General features: G+C 38.1%; 2 protein-coding genes across 8 annotated transcripts in view; one reads left to right on the top strand and one right to left on the bottom strand.

The window, feature by feature from the left end:
* Nucleotides 1–5,145: 5,145 nt before the first annotated feature.
* Nucleotides 5,146–12,208, bottom strand: LOC114031527 (general transcription factor IIH subunit 5). The gene is made up of 3 exons (XM_027846657.1): nt 12,116–12,208; nt 11,059–11,153; nt 5,146–5,564 (listed from the first exon to the last, which is right to left on the bottom strand). Exons 2-3 carry the CDS (start codon nt 11,091–11,093, stop codon nt 5,384–5,386), a joined length of 216 nt encoding a protein of 71 aa, XP_027702458.1. The 5' UTR covers nt 11,094–11,153; nt 12,116–12,208; the 3' UTR covers nt 5,146–5,383.
* A 60-nt stretch (nt 12,209–12,268) lies between these two features.
* Nucleotides 12,269–20,288, top strand: part of LOC114031526 (protein SERAC1-like) — an 85,483-nt gene continuing 77,463 nt past the window's right edge. For 5 of the 7 annotated variants that reach the window (XR_003567750.1, XR_003567749.1, XR_003567747.1 and 2 more), the window contains exons 1-2: nt 12,270–12,395; nt 19,954–20,045. Coding sequence is in view for 3 of the 7 variants with exons in the window: in XM_027846653.1 (XP_027702454.1) it covers nt 19,955–20,045 (91 nt within the window). In the remaining 4 variants the exon portion in view is untranslated. Of the gene's footprint in view, nt 12,396–19,953; nt 20,046–20,288 lie in introns of all 7 variants that reach the window. The other 2 variants (XM_027846656.1, XM_027846655.1) reach the window with 2 other exon arrangements.

Below are 20,288 nucleotides of genomic sequence, written 5' to 3'. Positions count from 1 at the left end.
TCATTTCCATATGCTTTTGAGTTTAAAATTTTTCTCCCCCTTTCTCCCCATCACCCTCCCCAAGACGGCACACAATCTGATATAGGCTATACATTTACATTCCTATTAAACATATTTTCACATTAATGATGTTATAAGTAAAAATTAAAACCAATAGGAGGAACCATCAGAAAGAGGAAACAAAACTCAACAGAAGAGAAAAAAAAATAGCAATTCAATTTCCATAGTTCTTTGGATGTGGATAGCATTTTCCATCACGAGGCCTCTGGAGATGTCTTAGATCCTTGTATTGCTGGGAAGGGTTAAGTTTATCAATATTAGTCATCGAACAATGTGGCTGTTATTGTGTACAACGTTATCTTGGTTCTGCTCACTTCACTCAGCATGAGACCATATAAGTCTTTCCACGTTTTTCTGAAGTCATACTCTTCATCATTTCTTATAGCACAATAGTATTCCATCACATTAATATACCACAACTTGCTCAGCCATTCCCCAGTTGATGGGCATCCTATCAATTTCCAATTCTTTGTCACCACAAAAAGAGCTGTTATAAATATTTTTGTACATGTGGGTACTTTTCCCATTTGTATGATCTCTTTGGGATACAGCCCTAGAAGTGCTATTGCTGGGTCAAAGGGTATGCACATTTTTATAGCCCTGTGGGCATAGTTCCAAATTGCTCTCCAAAATAGTTGGATCATTTCAAAACTCCACCAGCAATGCATTAGTGTTCCAACTTTCCCACATCTTCTCCAACATTTATCATTTTCCTGTTTTGTCATGTTGGCCAATCTGATAGGTGTGATGTGATAACTCAGAGTTGTTTTGATTTGCATTTCTCTAATCAATAGTGATTTAGAGCATTTTTTCATGACTATAGATGGCTTTAATTTCTTCATCTGAGAACTACCTGTTCATATCCTTTGACCATTTATCAATTGGGGAATGGCTTGTATTCTTATAAATTTGACTTAATTCTCTATATATTTTAGAAATGAGGCCCTTATCAGAGAGACTGGTTGTAAAAATTCTTTCCCAATTTTCTACCTTTCTTCTCATCTTGGTTGCATTGGCTTTGTTTGTGCAAAAACTTTTCAACTTAATGTAATCAAAATTATCCATTTTGCTTTTCATAATGTTCTCTGTCTCCTGTTTGGTCATGAATTCTGTTGTTCTCCATAGATCTGACAGGTAAACTATTCCCTGCTCTCCCAGTTTGCTTATAGTATCAGCCTTTATATCTAAATCATGAACCCATTTTGACTTTATTTTGATATATGGTGTGAGATTTTGGTCTATGCCTAGTTTCTGCCATACTCTTTTCCAGTTTTCCCAGCAGTTTTTTTCAAAGAGTGGGTTCATATCCCAGAAACTGGGGTCGTTGGGTTTATCAAATAATAGATTACTATAGTCATTGACTACTGTGTCTTGCATATTTAACCTATTCCACTGATCCACCGCTCTATTTCTTAGCCAGTACCAAGCAGTTTTGATGATTGCTACTTTATAATACAATTTAAGATCTGGAATTGCTAGGCCACCTTCCCCTGCATTTCTTTTTATTAGTTCCCTTGATATTCTGGACCTTTTGTTCTTCCAAACGAATCCGGTTATTATTTTTTCTAACTCTATAAAATAATTTTTTGGTAGTTTGGCACTGAATAATTAGCTTAGGTAGAATTGTCATTTTTATGATATTAGCTTGGCCTACCCATGAGCAACTGATGTTTTTCCAATTATTTAGATCTGACTTTATTTGTATGAAAGACACCATTTTCTAAACATACAACATGTGAAGTGGGGAGAAACATACCAAGGGAAACATGTGGTGGGCGTTTTGGGAAGTCAGTGACCTGTGTTGACTTCTACCAATGAAAGTCAGCTAGGAGGAACCTGTGTCCTGGAATAGGGATAAAAAGTTTGCTCTGGCTTCTGTAGGGTTTGGGTGCTCATCTCGAGTCCCATACCTGCTTCCTGCAGGAAGCGTATTAAAAGTTTCAGCTGCTTCACTCATCCTGAGTCTGTCTAACTTACTGTGTCTATTTGGGCACCAGAGGTTATTTCCAACAAGTCCAAGTTGAAGAAGGATTTCCTGTGGATGGAGATATTCTAGGTAACCATCTGAAGATTGTGCTGAGTGCATGAAGTCTGGATACACTTAGCCTCCTGAGACTGATAATCATTCAAGAAAATTTGGCTTAACTAAGTGAAGAATGATTATTGCCTAGGTAAGTATCTGGATAGACAACATTTAGATTTTATCCATCAATCTATATATATATACACATAGATATGTATATGTATCTATAGATATCTATATGTGTGTGTATATATATACATACATGATATATGATAAACACAGTAAATAGACAGTGAATTAAGACAAAAATTGAAAAGGAGAATAGGTTGATTGGGGAATAGGGAAAAAGTATAGTTCTTAACAAAGACTCATTTTTTAATACCAGTATTTTTCTGATAATACATGGCTATAAGTCATGGAATACTTTATTCTAAATTATACGTATACTCATTAACCCACCTGACAAGGTCACTGTGGTCATAAAATAAAACATCAAGTGGTGTTTAAGTATTTGTAATAGTAAAAAATGTTATGTAAATATTAGTAAGTTTCTGAAGAGATTAGAAATTTCAAATACTCATCACATTCAAGACTAGTATTTTAAATTTAGAACTGGAAAGATTAAGGAATTTAGATTACATCAATTTACAAGTTTAAAACTAATGCGGCATCAAGTCTTGCTTTTAAAGTACTGAGAACAACCTCAGTATTATGATTTTATTGGTTAGATGTTTGGTTTGCATTTCACTCAAGGATATAGAGGAGATATCTAACTTGTAACAGATTTGGAGCAGGTCAGGTATTCTCAGAGATCATCTATATAGTTCAATTCTCTCATTTTACAACTGAGGCAACTGGGCAGTAAATATCAGAGCTGGAATTTGAACCCAGATTCTGACTACAAATCCGTTATCAATATACCAGTTTCCCAGATCAAAGGTCTTAGAGTTGGAAAGGACCTTTAGAAATGATATAAAATCAGGGATGGAGAACCTGCAGTCTCAAAGTCACATGTGGCCCTCTAGGTCCTCGAATTCCCCTTTGAATCCAAACTTCACAGAACAAATCCCCTTAATAAAAGGATTTGTTCTGTAAAACTTGGACTCAGTCAAAAGGCCATCACATGTGGCATCAAGGCCACAGGTGCCCCACCCCTTATCTAAATCCAACCACTTCATTTTACAAGGGATGAAACAAAGGCCAAGCCTTGACTCACTGAGAGGAAGTGACTACCCCAGAGTCAAGCAGGAGGTAAGTAGTATATATTTACCCACCTCATAGAAAAGTTGTAATCAGCATTTTAATGCATTAAAGATGACACTAGCATTCAAAATATGATCATTGTCATGTCACAAACGGACATTCCTAATTTCTTGGCTGCCATTATCATTCATCAGGCAACCCAAAGCTGATTTCTCAGAACACATTGTTACATAAGATACGATGCATATTCAGGATTCCTGAAGTTCTAATACAAAGCCAGCATTCTTTTCCTCGACTGAAACCTGGTAAGGGCTTAATTTTAGATTATGGCTTACTTAGTCAAATAGATAAAAACAAACCTCATTTCTATCCCTGTGAAAAGAATTTAATACAATTTCCTTGGTCCATGGCCACCAATGATTCCTAAACTATTTATCAATACAGTTAGTTAAAATAAACCACAAATGCATTTCTGAGAAAAATATACTTCTTGGTGGTGTTTGCCTTACCATAAATCCCTTGCTCATAATATAAATTTTATCTGCTTACAATATGTATTTCCCTATATAAAAAAACTACAATTACCATTCAGGATATTTTCCTCTATTTATTTTAAAAACCATCATAGCAGTGTAAGTATTCTCATCTAGGCATGTGAATTACTACTACTAAGTTTGGTGATGTATTCCTAGGGAACCAGGGACATTCCTAACTTCATAATATTTAGGGCTATATAATGGGTTCATAAAGAAATTAAACTGGCATTTCCTCTTTCATAAAGCTTATTGTGCTTCTGCTTAGGAGAGATATACTGCATGGAGCTGGGTTTGTTTGGAGCATGTAGGTAGTTTCGTACAAGTTTTATCAAAGCCATTATTTCTGCTACATGAACTTAGGTTCTCAACACAGCTGATCTTTATACAAAGGACAGAGCTCAAATCAAGTAATTCTGCTTCCATGATGGTTTTTTTTGTTTGTTTTTGTTAGGCAATGAGGTTAAGTGACTTGCCCAGGGTCACACAGCTAGTAAGTGTCAAGTGTCTGAGGCCAGATTTGAATTCAGGTCCTCTTGACTCCAGGGTTGGTACTTTATCCCCCGTCCCACCTAGCTGCCTATCTATGATGTTCTTGTTCCTGCAGAAAGGTATCCATTTGTTACCTTTAGCTTCAAAGCTCCTAAGTTCAGGCAGTTATTTTAAAAAAGAATCATATACCATATATTTTTTACTCTATTAGTATTTCCACCCTCTATTTTAACCTAATTTAATTTTCGTAAGTCATATAAAGACTATTGCATAGGTAACTGATAAGGCAAGTTATAATAATCTATTTTCATAAATTCATTTAACCATAATGGGTTAGATCAGGGATGGGGAACCTTCAGCCTCGAGGCCAAAGGTTCCCCACCATTGGTTGGATCAACCATATAGACAGGAGGACACTTGCCTGGCAGGTGTCACAAATCACCTTAGACCTTCCTTATCTGGTTGCCCCTAGCTACCATAGGACTTATTAAGCAGCAAGGGAGAAGTAAACTTCTACATGACCCCCTTCTTCAAGGTCTCCTACCAAATCCTTTTCAGTTGATAGCTCTCACATAGGCAAAAAAATATATATATTTTTAAAATAGTTAGAGAAATCAAAAGACAACGTTCCTAAAGTTTCCTACCTCACTACTATAATTACATAAAACACAGTAAATTCCTGAAATGTTTTATAACAAAAGTAGGCAAAATAAACATTTAGGTCAGATGAATAATTCAAAAGCATATTATGTTAGCCTCCCTTCCTTATTTTTAAAAATCTGTATAAAGAGGAATACATTTAAATTTCTAATGTAATACAAAAACAAAATTCAATCATAGGGAACTCTGGTAAAGTTTTTATTCGTGTTGTCTGTGAATTGAACAGAAACCAAACAACTCAAGAACATTTAGTCTGAGGATATGCATTTGTACAATAACCATTGCTACAGAAATGCTTAATTATCTATGTAATCAGTCTCATAAAATGCTAAATGGAAAAATCTCATTCTTTTGTTTGTTGTTTACAATTTCAGAGTTTCTGAGATAGGTCAAGTTCCATTTTCTAGTCTTTTCATTTCTGTGTAATAGGAAAAGAATTCTGGTCCATTAACTCTCCCACTCGCTCCTGGAGGAAGTTAACCAGCTCTGCCAGTACGAAGACATGGGTGTCATCTATGTCTTGTATGATGAATTTCTTCCCTAGGGCATTTGATTCATCCAAGTACAGCAGAAATTGCTTCATAGCAGGGTCACTATAGAGATAAACACATTACCAAAAGATACCATGGCCATTTTATATAGAATAGATTATAAGAGCTCTAACATATGGAAGTTTTAGGGCAAGCCATGTTTACTTTTATTCTCCTCTCAACATGTTACACATTTGTAATGAAGATTTAACTCTATAACATTTTACAGGTAAACATGGCAAGATTTTAAAAATGCACAGGTTACTAACAAGTAGTAGAGATTAGAAGCTGTGAAGTTACTGGGGTCAAAATAATAATCTCCATTTTTGTTAATAAAACAATTTTAAAAATTGCTAGTCAATAATTTAAATGGCATATTTTTAAAATCAATTAAGGAACAATTCTGGACCCAAAGAGCTTCATAACTTTAATCTTCATTCATAATCCTTAAAGAAAATCTAGAAACTTAGCATATTATACACTATAATCATCAAAGAAGATTAAAAACTTTCCCATAGATGGTATGAAGGAAAAGAGAGTCATCAACCCTTATAAGTGGTAGAAGTTTAATTCCAGAAACTTTCCCCAAATGATTGCACCAGACTCTTTCCTTACTGTTGGTTAGGGTTTCAAGAAAATGACAATTTTCTGAGCAAAGCCCAAATTATGCAAAGTCAATAGAATAATGACAAGTATTAAATAGGTAGCTTTTTTTTTTTGCTCTTAAATAAGCCATTTAATGGTAGATTCATACTGCTACTCTTTTAATTCACTGTGAAATAGTGAAATATATAAATAGAATATTAAAAGTTATACGGAAGATTAAAAAAAGATGGTGTAATGGTCACAAAAGGTAAATATAATAAAGTCTCACTAATCTGGATAAAATCTGAGGGAAATTCAGACTAAATTACTGAATCCAGTTCACTCATATGCTAATTAAAGAAATAGAACTACTACTCTCAAGTATATCCAGTAATCCAAACTAGGTTAATAAAGGTTTTCTCCAGAAAAGGTACTTAAGAAAACTTATTTTTAAAGAAATGAACAGTCATTAAAATATCAACTAATATAAACTGGTACCTAAGTATACAACATTTAAGAAAGCTAATGTTTCCAAGAACCCTCAAATACTTAATTCATTCCCTCTTCACACAATTTGCTCAGGAAAGTCCTCCATCACTATTTTACCATTTAACTAGATAGTACTATTCACTAAACATTTCATTTAAAGCAAATGATACTTTTAATTGTATTAACTCCAAACTGTCAAAGCTACAAGTGGTGGGAACTATAAAAAATATAAGCACCTATAGTTTTTATTTGAAACATTGTGCTGCTTAGAAGATTACACTTTCTGTTAACAAAATTGCTTAATTCTAGCATGAGGACTATAGAATGAAAGAAAATCCATTGCTGAAAACAAGTCTGAACAAAAGGGGCTGGTACGGAGCACAAAATACTATTCATAAAAAACAAAACTAGGTGAATTAAGCTATATCATTTACAAAGCACACTCAACAAAATGGGACTTGAATATTGTTTGAGACTTGTTTTTCTAATACCCAAAGTAGAAATAATACTGAGGTGTCAAGGTTTAACAAGGTAGTTGCTAGATGATTTTGTAGGGAGAAAAATAAGTAGTAAGGACATGTTTCAAATTTATTTGCTATTATTCGATTTATTTGCACTAGAGAAAAGTCTGAGTCAAAAACTCTTCCTGCCTCTGTCTTTACAGAAGGGATATAAAGGGAAAAAAAAAAGGGCACATTATGGGCAACAGGATGATGGTAAGAAATAGGAAGAATCCAAATGAGATTCTCAACTAGGGACAGTCAAAGAAGAAAAGTCTATGCTTAGGGCCTTAAAACTTAGTTGGTTCCTCTATTTGTCTCTTCCTATCAATTCCTATCTCCCAAAGGATGCTGAAAAGCCTTCGTTTTATTCTTCTGGGATTGTTAACCTTGGTACGTACTCTTCCACTACTATATTTTGTTTTCTCAGTTCTCAAAGTAATATTTTCCGAAAAAATTTTTTTTAAAAAGGCACTTAGAACTTAGCCTCAGGTGAACTTTGCAACACAGCATGAGGCACTATGTTTGTCAGCATCTTAAGGGATTGGTAAACTGTAGTTCTAAATCTATGATTTAAAAACTAGGCATAGAGTTGAGGACAAAATGAGAATACAAAAAATATTGAAATGCAAACTAGTGTAACATGCTGATAGCTCTAGTAACATTACATTGTATTTTTTTTAACTATTAAAAAGTGCTTTCACAGATATTATTTCAGTTTAGCCTCAATAATAAAAGATTCACCAAAATATATTGGGATTAATTGGGCACATAGGTCCTTATCTATACATTTTTTCATCTAAGTAAGTTCAACTCAACATTTATTATGTGCCTAGTATGGCACTTAGATAATATAGGGGGACACACTGATGGAAAAAAATATAACACTCCCTGTTCTGAAATGTGTGCATGGAGAAGAGATACACAAAACTATACTATGTTAGAACAGAAATATTTAGAAGTATATAGGATATATAGAAGGGATATAATACATATGATAGTCACAGGGATATGAGAAATTTGTGGTGAAGGGAATTGTCTAGTAGTAGGGGAGCAGAAACCAAGGAGTGAAACCTGGAGATGGCACCTGATCTTTGCTTTGAAAAGGAGGATTTTGGTCTGTGGAGCTAAAGTTCATTCTTGGTTCTACAAGTGAGTACCCAACGGAAGTTGGAAGGAGCAAGCAAAGCTCAAGATACAAGGACTCCAACACGGGCAGAATATAAAATGTGTGAAGAGGTATAGTGTGGCAAAAAAGACTAGAAAGCTAGGTTAAAATCTAGCTTTGAAGAACCTGGAATGTCAAGTAAAGGTATCTCTATTTCACTCCATAGGTAATATGTAACCAGTGAAGATTTTTTGAGCCAAGATCTGATCTATGCATTAGGAAGATTGCTTTCCCAGTAGTATAAAGGATGCATTGGAGGGGAGAAACTGAAGATAGGGAGACCAGTTAGGAGAAGCTACACTATTCCAGGTGAGATGTCACAGGGGTCTGATGGATGTGAGATGTTCTACAAATAGAATAGGACTTGGCAACTGACTGGATAATGGGGGATAAGAGAATGGAAACAAAGGTGATTCAGAGGTTGAGAGCTTAAATGACTGATGGGAAGATCAACAGAAAAAGGGAACTTAAGAAAGGAAAAGAAGTAGGTTTTGGGGGATGAAAATTAGTTCAGTTGGGGCATGTTGTTGAGTTGAGCACAGTATACCTGCGGATATATCCAGCAAGCAGTCTGAAATGCAGGGTTGGAACTAGAAACAACTGAAAAGTCATCTGAGATAGTAACTGAAGCCACAGAAATAAGTATCAATAGTGACAGAATACATGGTTAGAAGAGGAGAAAGGACATAATATTAGGGGAAATTCACACTTGGTAGGTGGGAAGAACACCCAGGAAAAGAGACAAAAGGAATACCCAAAAAGGTAGGAGAAAAAGTAGGACAAAATAGCATCACAGGAGTCAAAAGGGATAATAATATCAAGAAGGATGGCGGTGATGAACAGCGTCAAATACCATAGAAAAGTCTAGGATGAGGACTGAGAAACAACTATTGGATTTATCAACTGAGAATTTATTGGTGGCTTTGGGGACAGCAGTTTCAGTATAGTGGTAGGGTTTAAAGTGTTTGTTGAATGATAGAAATAATATTGTAGTGGGTGCTGTGTGTATACAGGAAGTGTAGGCCTTTTTTCCTATATGATAATCTAGCCCAAATACACCCAAGAAGCTAAAACTATAAAGTGGTATGTAGGCACATGGAAGATCCTTTCATAATTTTCTCAATATGTTGCTAATCTCTTACCCTTTAAGAAAGTAATGAGATCCTTTAACTGTTCAGTATTTTCTACTTCCCACTTCAAAAAGTTTCTCAAATACTTTGAATTGAATAGTGTTCTTTGCTTCTGGGAAATAAGTTGAGTAAAGTATTTGCATAATCAAGGTATCTGCATCAATATGTTAAGTCTGTACAACTTGTATCTTTTTTTTTTTTAAAGCTTCCATTCAAGGATGGTACAACTGAAAGAGCACTAAATTTGTAATCAAGAAGATGTGGGTTCGAATCCTATCTCTAATACTTACTGGCCGGGCAAGTCAGTTTCCTTCTTTGTGAAATGGGGTAATAGCTGAAATACTTGCCCTAAAGGGTTGTTTTAAGAAGAGAACTTTTTAAAACTTAAAACACTGTTTAAGTTCACTTGATGAATTTTAGGGTTATGACAAGCTTTTGTTTGGAACTTTTATCTTATCTTTCAGAAGGCAATATTCATTAGCATTTAAAATATCGACTTCTATTTATGGGAAGCTGGGCGGCACAGTGGATAGAGTGCTAGGCCTAAAGTCAGGAAGACTCATCTTTCTGAGTTCAAATTCTGCCTCAGATACTAGCTGTGTGACCCTGAGCAAGTCACTTAATGCAGTTTCCTCATCTATAAAATGAGCTGGAGAAGGAAATGGCAAATTACTCCAGTATCTTTCCCAAGAAAATCCCAAATGGGGTCACAAAAAATCAGCCACAACTGAAACAACTACTACTCCCATTTATAGAGAAGACCGAATGGCTGTAGTGGTGGTGTTCTAGGGTGACAACACCCCCAGAAACATTCCAGAGCCAAAAATTAATCCCCAGTGCTGTTTAAAAGACAAAGCCTGTTTTCATCCTCAACCCTTTAAACAATCGCTAGTTTTTAAAAAGAGACCTAAAGAATATAATAGTTAAGTATCTATGCTCTTCAGAGAAGGATACAATCCAAATCCAAGACTCTTACCATCCCGTAAATGCATCAAGTTGATTAGGGAACTCCCTTGATTTAACACCCCTACATATAAAGTGAATTATGACTTACTGAATATACAATCAGATCAATTACCCAAGCATCAACATAAACTTGCAAAATGCTCTAAAAAGAGGTAAAATTAGCCCAAGTTAAAAAAAAGACATACAATTGTACTTTAAAAGATCTTTCATTTCTCTATATGAACTGGCATTAGTAAATCATGAGGTTACTTTTTCTATTTTGCTTTGACCTACAATGGGAACTCTTTGAGGGCAGAGACCTACTGTATACCAGTGTCCCCATGGTGCCTTCCACTTCGTAGTTGCTGTTAAGCGGAAAGAACTATAAAGCAGAGTTCCTCAAAGAGTCAGCAGTTTAGCAAGGGAGAAGATAAAGTGTCAATTGGTAGTCCTACTTCCTCTAAAAATGTATGATTCTAAGTACCAAACCAGAGAGTAGAACACCTAAGTTCAATGGTGGTTCAAAGGAAATGGAAGACCAAAAAGGTCTGGAATAGTCTGGGAAAGCTTCACTGAAGGGGAACTTAGAATCATAAAATCTCAAAGAGCAGGAAGTGGCCTTAGCTATCACTGAGTCAGACCAGCTAATTTTATAAATGAGGAAACTGATCTAGTGGGCTGGGTAGGAATACTGCTAAAAGCAAGAGAAACAAGAAGTGAAAAGTACTCAAACTACTAACCATTCTATAAGCACGCCTTTCAAGACATTCACCATTTTCTCCAAGTTAGAAGAGTCAAATGTTGTCAATGATGGCAACAAATGGGATGATGTGAACTAAAATTAAAAAAAAAATCAATTTCAATAATGAATTTTAACATTTCACCAAAAGATCTTGATATTAGAGAACACACAAGAAACATAAGGATAATGAAAATGATGGTACTAATCCTTAAAATTCACAAAAAGACATTTTCAACTTTTCTGATTTTAAGACTTTAGATAAAGCATATTTACAAAGAAAATATGGCTTAAGTTGTCACCATTAACTTTCCCTAAAAATTTAACCTACCATCAAGTATAACTCTGTTTACCAAATTGCACACATTAAATTATCTGGAATACTCACAACAAATTCTAAATACTCATTCTAGTAAAGCCTGGGACATTTTGAATAGGAAAAAAAAACATTTAACTATTTGGGATAGTCAGGTACTCCAGCTTTTTTTTTTTCCCCCAAACCGTTCAGGGTCACATCCAGCCCAGTATTTGTTGGCACTTGGGCACCTACACAAATCTAGGGATGAGGACATGGATGTGCTTCAGGTTCTGAGCTAGGGACCGGTAATAGATAACCCAGGGCGAGATGCAATCAGTCACTTAAGAATCCACACATAGGTAGAGGGGAAAGTAAGTCACAATAAAAAGGGAGGAGGAAGAAGGTTCATCGCAGCACGAGAAAGCTGCTTTACGTAGCAGACATCAAATGAAAAGCGTTAACATGTAAAGCGCTTGGCAAACCTTAAAGCGCTATATAAAAATTAGCTCTTATTACTATTATTATTCACACTCCCGGGCCCTGCTCTGGGCACCCAACCCGCCGAGGACCCAAGATCCTACGGGGGGGGGGAGGGGGGACCAGGCCGTCCCTTCGCTCTGCTGCCCCCGAGGAAGGGAGCGCGGCAGGGAAGGGGTAGCTATCCCTCGGCCTTTTTAGGGTCTACTCTTTTCACCTCCGGGTCCGGTAGCTGCACCGCCCACCAATCCTACCCCCATCACCCCTAACCCTAACGACGCACCTCCGAGCAGCCAGGCCCCAGCTACAGCTCGGCCGAATGACCAGCGGACTGCGCCTGCGCCTCAGGCCCCTGCGTCGGGTTGGGAGGTTACGCGGAAGAGGGCGTGGCCATGCCCGTGGGAGGGGGGGTCACGTGCCCGCGCCAGTGGCGGAGGGCGCCGGGGCCCCTGGAGTAGATCGGGGTGGGTCTCTACCCTCATCCTCCTCCTTTCCCTTCCCCCGCCAACCCCAGGTCCCGTTCGGCTGGGGGCGGTAACGATCCGCGAGCCGCAGCCAGGTAGGTAAGTAAGGGGGGAGGGGCGAGGAGGGCGTCTGCGGTGGCTCCGTCGGGGGCCGGGGAGGTTCGAAGCCGGTTACGTAGGGGCGGGATGGAGCGGGGCAACCCAAGCACGTCCGTTTGAGGAGCTGCGCGGGGCCCCCAACCGCCTCTCTGAGGCTGGCCCCGGCCGTGCCCCGCCTTGCCCTGCCCTTCACTGACTGCTTAGGCTGGGGGCCGTGGCGTGTTCGGCTGTGCGCTGGCTCATGAGTGTGTGGGTAGGGGGGAGTATGTGAGTGTGTTTGTGTGTGTGCGCGTGCGCGTGCGCGCGTGCCCTTGCTGCTTCCTCCCTGTGTCCTCCGTCTGTAAGACTCCCTTTTACAGCCAGCCTTTTAGAAGAAAGCCGTCTACGCTTGTTGCACACTTTTCTCGCCTCCCTCTCACTTATTATTCCCGTGCAATCTGATTTCCTCCCTCACCCTTTCCTGCAGTCCTCTCTGTCTTCCCTTCTTTCTCTACCTCCCTAACTTTTTCTGTTGCTTGTCTGTCTCTCCCTCCTTCTCTATCACTGTCTCTGTTTCTCTGGCTTTCACTTCTCTTGTTTCTCTTTGTTTCTTTCTCCTTTCTCTTTCCCCCTCCTGGCTCTGTCTCCTTCTATCTCGTCTGTCTCTCTCCCTGTCTCTGTTTCTCTCTCTATCTCTTCCGTCCCACTCCCGCCCCGTCTATCTCTTTGTGTTTTCTTGTCTCTTGTCAGTCTCCTGTTACTTCCTCTGTCTGTCTGTTCTTTGTCTCTCCTCCCTCTTGTCTCTCTCTGTCACTATCACTTATCTCTCTCCCCGCCTCGTCTCTTTCTCTCTTTCTTCTCCATGTCTCTTTCTGTTTCTTATTTGTCTCTCCTTCCTTCTCTGCCTCTGTCTGTTTCTCTGTCTCTATCTGTTGTCTATCTCTCTCTTCTTCCCTTGTCTTTTTCTATCTCCTCCTCTCTGTCTTTCTCTGTCTCTTTTTTTCCCAGGTCACCAGTTAATCTCTAATGCAGATATACTGTGTGACCCTGAGCAAGTCACTTAACATGTCAGTCATTCACTAAATACTAAGTCCCCACTATGTGCTAAATGATGGGGATGCAAAGACAACATTGAAACAGTCCCAGCCCTCAGTGTACATTTTAATGGGGAAGACATGTCCACATATAAGTATTTACATAATATATACAAAGTGAATAGAAGATAACTTGGGAAGGAAGTTTCTACCAGCTGGGAGGATCAGGAAAAAGCTTCATGGTTAGGGTAACATTTGAGTTGCCTGGGAATTCTAAGAAGTGGAGGTGAGGAGGGAGTTCATACAAGGCATAGAGGACAACTCACCTTACTATGTAAAGACACAGAGATGGGAAATTAACATGAAAGATGCAACACCAGGTGTGCAGAACAGGAAGTAGGCCAGTATGGCTGGATCAGAGTGCATGCAGGGGAGTAATGTGTAAGAAGACTGGAAGGGCAGAAGGTTGTGACAAAATATGAATGCCAAACAGAGGAACTGATATTTGATCCTGGAGTTAATAGGGAATCACTGGAACTTATTGAGATGTGGGGTGACATTGTCATAGCTGTCCTTTAGAAAATCATTTTGGTGTCTCTATGGAGGAGAGATTGGGTTAGGGAAAGGTTTGAAGTAAGGATAACAAATTAGGTGAGAAGTGATAGGGGCCTTGAATGGGGATGAGGGTGGGGATGGCTGTGTGAAGGGAGAGAAGGAGGGATGTATAGGAGCTTTGTGGAGATAGAAGTGATAAGTTTTGGCAACTGGCTGGAGAGATGGGATGAGTGAAAATGAGGAGTTGAAGATGGTACTTCGGTCTTGAAACTAGGTGACTAGAAGGCTGGTCGTTCCCTTAACAATAATAGGGCAGTTTTTAAGAGAGGTGGGTTTAGGGAGAAAAAATGAATTCTGTTTTGGGTATGTTGAATTTGAAATGCCTGTGGGCATTCAGTTTGAAATGTCCAGTAGTTTTGGATATCACCTGCATAGAAATGGTAATGGAACCTATGGGAGCTGATTTAGGTCTTCAGATGAGGGAGTATGGACGGAAAAGAGAAGAGGGTTCTAGACTGAGCATGATAAATCAGAAAAGGAAGCTGAGAGGGGTCATTAAAAATTGAAATGATCCAAAACTTCTAAGAGTTGAAAAATCATTTGTTGACCTAGATAAGTTATTGACCATTTAAAAAAACCAACCAACCAACCCAAGGAACAGAGTTTTCATCTATTTTTCATGAAGTGTGAGTTTTTTTTTTTTTTGCCAGTTGTCTTTAGGGTCATTGGTCAGCATTTATTGGTTTATACCAAGGTTCAAGTACTGTATTAAGTGGTGTGGAGGTCTGGAGATGAAAACAACAGTACAGTGAATATAATGCCTGCCTTTCAGGACTTTACTGATATCAAAGGGGGTCTGATGTCTATAGCCTTCTATTCTTTAACTGCATTTTATGACAGAATTGTAGTCAGCAGTGGAGCAATGCCAGGAAAGCTTTTAGGATAAGTTTTGTTTGGTAGGACATGTGAAATTTAGAGATAATCATTAAAAATGAATATATAAATAGGCAGTACATACATATAATGATTCATAAAGTTATATTTGTTCTTATTTTCTAGTATTTATGAGACACAAAGAAAATAGTTTTATTAGTCATTTAGCAAGAAGTAGGTGACCTATGGTTATTATGCTTTCTGCTTTATCTGTAATTGTGGTGTTTGGGTATCTTCTCCCATAAAACCGCTCTATCTTCTGATTTCTTTATTTTTTTATTGGTCCTACCTCTTCCCAGTCAGCTTCAAAGCTCAGACAGCTTTGATACCTCCCTCTATTTTGTTACTTAGTCCAATGCATTGCCAAATATTATCGAGTGTTCACTTCTCCATTTCCTCTCTTCCTGTTCTTCCTGAATTATTGTGGTAGCTTCCAGTTGATTTGTGTCTCTTTGTGTCTCTAGGCTCTCCCATCAGTCAGTCAATCAGTCAGATATTTATTAAGTGCCTACTACGTGCTGGGCACTGTGCTTTCTCTCCCGACATATCCTGCATACTCCTACCGGGGAAATAATCCTTTAAATATAGGTGGAATCATATACTCTGCTCAATTGATCAAAAAACTTAAATGACTACCCATTACATACTGAATAAAAGTCCAGTTCAATCTGTCATTGAATATTTTCTACTTTTTAAACCCAGCTGCCTTTCTAATTTTTATCTTTTATTCCTCTTTCTGTATTTGCTGAGTGCATGGTTTGTCGAACATATGAGTATCTTGGACTACCACTGCTTTCTGTATTTTGAACTCTTAGAAGTTTTGGATCATTTCAATTTTTAATGACCCCTCTCAGCTTCCTTTTCTGATTTATCATGCTCAGTGCAAAACCCTCTTCTCTTTTCTCTCCATACTCCCTCGTCTGAAGACCTAAATCAGCTCCCATTGGTTCCATTACCATCTCAATGCAGGTGATATCCAAAACTACATTACTGGACATTTCAAACTGAATGCCCATAGGCATTTCAAATTTCTGTATTTGACCAGTCAAACTGGCCTAGTGTCTCTGTTCCTTGAACGTGCCTCTTGCCTATCCATCACTTTCCTTTTGATTATATTTAAGGCTTTCTGCCTGGAATATCTTCCTCTCTGTCTTTATCTGCTCAAATTATACCTATACTTCAAGAGTAAAATCATTACCATCTTCTTCATGAAGTATTCCCTGGTCCTCTCAGGTGAAAAAATCACTTCCACCTCTCAACTCCCACGGTATTATAACAAAATGCCATTAAGAAAGGTACAGAAACTATCTTGTGAGCAATCTTATTGTGGATAGAGCTGAGACTACTGAATTTTGGATCTCTGGTAGCTCCTAACTTAGCACCTTGAAGTATTGTGTCAAGTGCTGAGTGTGTGGTTTGTTGAACATATGTGTATCTTGGACTACCACCACTTTATGAATTTAATATTTCAGAAAATTAGACCCTTTTATTTATATGCTCTATTAATTTGGGTTAGTTTTGTTTTTAAGAATGTTTTTTCTATTATTGAAGCGCTGTAAGTTGAAAAAAGCTAAGGAAAACTTTACCAGAACTAGAGGAGAGAGATTAATTTTCTCTGTTTAAAAGATTAATTTTAAAAAATCAATTCAAAGTGGTATTTCACTTTTTTCCCTTTGTTTTATGTAATTTATCTCAAGTAGTAAGCTGAGCAGTTTTGTATTCTAATTATTCAGGTCACTCCTTCTTCAGCAAGTTCAGCACCTGCTTACAATTTTTCTCCTCCTCAACTGCTACCCTCATGCTAGGGTATTTCAATATATGTACTAATTGTCCCTCAAACACCCTAACCACTCAGTTCCTCAAACTACTAACTCTCTACTCCTGTACCCTACCTTGGCTACATGCAAAGATGGTCATACCCTTGGTCTTGCCATCACCCACAAGTGTACCACCTCCATGCTCAACAATTCTGAAATCCCCTTTTCTGACCATAATCTTATGGCTTTCCACTTCTCTCTTGGCCTTCCCTTTCCAAACTCTACTTTTCATCCACGCCTTGACCTCCAATCCCTCAGCGCTTAGTTCTCTCCTAGGCCCTCTACACTAGCCACTCTCTCCTCTTTTCCCTTTATTGAACTCTTGATGAACCAGTTCAGCTCTACATTATCTTCTTTTCTTGAGTTCCTGGCCTCCTTATATTGTCAATGATGCCCTGCCAAGCCTTAGCCTTGGTTGACTCCCACCACCCACTACTTTTGCTTCTGCTGAACGAAGATGGAGAAAATCATGCAACCGTTCTGACTGGATCCTCTAGAGATATATGTTACATAACCTCAATTGGGTCCTCATTGCTGCTAGGCAATCTTTCTGCATCTCCCTTATTTACTCATTGTCCCACTCTCCACTGTGTTTCTCCCAGAGCTTTTCATCCCTTCTCAGATTTTTTTTTTGCCATCCTTTTTCTCCCTTTTTCTTTTTCTGTTAGTGTTTTCCTCTTCCTCTCCCTTTCCATTCTTCTTTTAAGATCACAAAGATATAATAGAACGACTCCTGAGCCTTCTGTCTAATTAGACTCCCTCTACAAGCCCTGACAATAATAAGGTTTAGAGAGGAAATGTATTATCATCTCCCTATATTAGAATGTAAATTGTTTCTCTTTGGTTCATTATGATTGTTTGCTCATGTTTACTTTTTTGTTTCTCTTAACTTCTATGTACTTCAGAGTTTTTATACAGTTCTGATCTTTTCTTCAGGAATGCTAGGAAATCCTTAATCTAATTAAAAATCCATTATTTCCCCTCTAGGATTACACTCAGTTTTACTAGGTAAGTTATTCTTGGTAGTAAGCCTATATCCTTTGCCTTCTAGAATATGGTATTCTAAGTTTTCTGCTCATCTATTTTGTTAATTTCCAAGTGGTATCCGGTACTGATTGTGGTTCTTGGCATTTGAATTCTTTCTTTGTGACTGCAGTATTTTTTCTTTGACCTGGTGGGTCTGAATTTTGACTGTAATGTTTCTGGGAGTTTTCATTTTGGGTCTTCTTTCACGAGGTGACTTGTGGATACTATTTGCAACTTCCCCTCTGGTTTTAAGGTATCTGTGCAGTTTTATGATTTCTTGAAATATTATATCTCAACTCTTTTTTTGGTCATGGCATTCTGGTTTTTCCTCTTTGATCTATTTTCCAGGTCAGTTATTTTTATTATGAGATACTTTATTTTTCTAATGTGTTTTGACTTTGTTTTAATATTTCCTGTTGTCTCATGGCTTCTATTTGGTCTATTCTAATTTTCAGGGAGTTTGTTCTTTGGGCTAGGTTATGTACTTCCTGTGCCAAGCTATTAATTTCCTTTTCATTTCTTTCACAGCTTTAATATCTTTTTCTTTTTCAGTTTTTCCCTCTAACACTCTTGTTTCATTTACAAAAACATTTTAAACTTAAGAAAAAAAACTCCTGCTTCATCGGTTTCAGGAATTATATTTGAATTTGTGCCAAGGCCGTATTTGCCCTTGTGTCTTGCAGAGTTTTTGGAATCATTCTCTTTTGTTTGGATTTATGTCTTGAGCATCCATGTCACCATAATAACTTTTTATGGCGAGATTCTTTTTTTGCTCATTCTTCCAGCCTACTTTCTGACTTTGGACTTAATATTAGGACCAGACTTTGCACACTTCTGGAGGGAAGGTCTAGGCTGGCTCTAGGGCTGTTTTCTTGTAATATTGAGCATTCTGATATTCCAGGATCTCAGGACAGCTCAAGTTGGAAACCTGCAACTTTCAATGCTCCCTTAGTAGCTAGATCCAGGGTAAAGGCTGTTTATTGCAAACCTCCCTTTCCCCCCTCCCCCAGCTCTACAAGTTCCTAACCTGGGTTTGGGTTGATTGCCAGGTGGTGCAATAGATAGAGTGCCTAGAATCAGGAAGATCTGAGTTCAGATTTGACCTCTAACATTTGCTTTATGACCCTGTTCAAATCACTTAACCTCTAGCTGCCTCAATTTCCTCATCTGTAAAATGGGGTTAATAATAGCAACTCCCCTTCCCTCTGTTATAAGGATCAAATAAAATATTTGTAAAGTGCTTAGCACAGTGTCTAGTGTATAGGAGGTGCCACATAATTGCTTTTTCCCTTACCATTCCCTTTGGGTGTGAGTAATGGTAGACTTCGTTAGGGTTAGCTGTGCTCAGTCAACTTGGAACCTCTACTGGTTCAGAGCTAAAGAATTATAGGTTTCCCATTCCTGACCTGGTATTTCTCTACCATGGCCATGCAGGCTGGGCTAGAAGCTAGAACTGAGATCCTGCTCTGCCCCTCTTGTCTGAGCCACACTGCTGCTGCTTTAAACTTGCTAACTCTTTTTCTATTACCTAGGGTCTGTGGCTGCACTTTACCCCCAGAATGCACATTCTTCCCTGGAACTGAGTAGTAGGTGTCAAAGCTGCCAAATGACACCTGTTTCTGTCTGGGTGCCCCTGTTCTTTTCCTGGAGCTTAGCTTCTCCCTTGTGCTAGAGTGTTCCATGCAGTATGCTCCTGGCAAGACATGGTCCACAGGTCTGTAGACCTCTCTGTCTTCATATGCCAACTGGGGTGGAAAAATAACTCACTGTGACTTTTTCTTGGATTTCTTCATCAAGTTTTGGTCCGATGCATTTTCTACATCTGTTTGAAGGAGTTTTGTGGGAGAGCTGGCTATAACTGCTTCCTGCTACTCCACAAGCTCGACTCTTCCTCCTGTCTTTGCTTGGTATCTCACAAGTAAACACAATTTGAAGAAGACTATGCTGGAAAATAAGCTATTATTCTATGAAGGCTGTCTTGATTAAATAAGAGATTTTTTTCAGAGGAATGAATGCTTGAGGAAAAACAAGCTTGTTTTTTTAAGGTATTTGTTTTTTGGAGTTTTTTTGTTGTTTTTTCCTAGTGGAGAAAAAAACAAATTCCCTTGATTCAAAGAGTTTGTCTATTATCATGATAATATTGGGTTTTATTTTAGGAGAAATGGTAACAAAGTATAAATTAAATAATCAGTATCATTTATTCTGTTTGCACAGAATGTCTCTGGCGACTTGTTGTATAATTTGTTGCAGAAGGATAGGAACGTGTACAACCCCTCCAAAAAGGGACCTGTACTGGAAAGATATCCGTGAGTACAGTTACAAAAATGTAGCTACGTGGTTACAAATGGTCCTCAACTTCTGCATGTTTGCTTTGTAAGCCAGTGGCGTAGAGTTTGGAATATAGTACAATTCCACATAGAAGTAATACTGTGCAATGTGATTCTCACAAAAGCTCATTTAACTTTAATGTATCTGAATAATACTATATATTCTAACCTCCATTTCTAACATTCTGTCTATGGGAAAAGTTCTTTTGTGTTCAGGTTTGG

This window comes from Vombatus ursinus, unplaced genomic scaffold (assembly GCF_900497805.2).
Source record: "Vombatus ursinus unplaced genomic scaffold, bare-nosed wombat genome assembly UNPS02015175.1, whole genome shotgun sequence".
Taxonomy (NCBI): Eukaryota; Metazoa; Chordata; class Mammalia; order Diprotodontia; family Vombatidae; genus Vombatus; species Vombatus ursinus.
The sequence above is the reverse complement of the archived record's forward strand: the minus strand, read 5'-3'. Positions and strand labels throughout refer to the sequence as shown.

What these genes read in the sequence shown, in the direction of transcription:
- LOC114031527 (XM_027846657.1), bottom strand. Translation starts at nt 11,093, where the DNA reads ATGGTGAATGTCTTGAAAGGCGTGCTTATAGAATG. An exon ending in AAAGGCGTGCTTATAGAATG is followed by an intron (nt 5,565 to 11,058) that starts GTTAGTAGTTTG and finishes TTATCTCTATAG; the next exon opens with TGACCCTGCTATGAAGCAAT.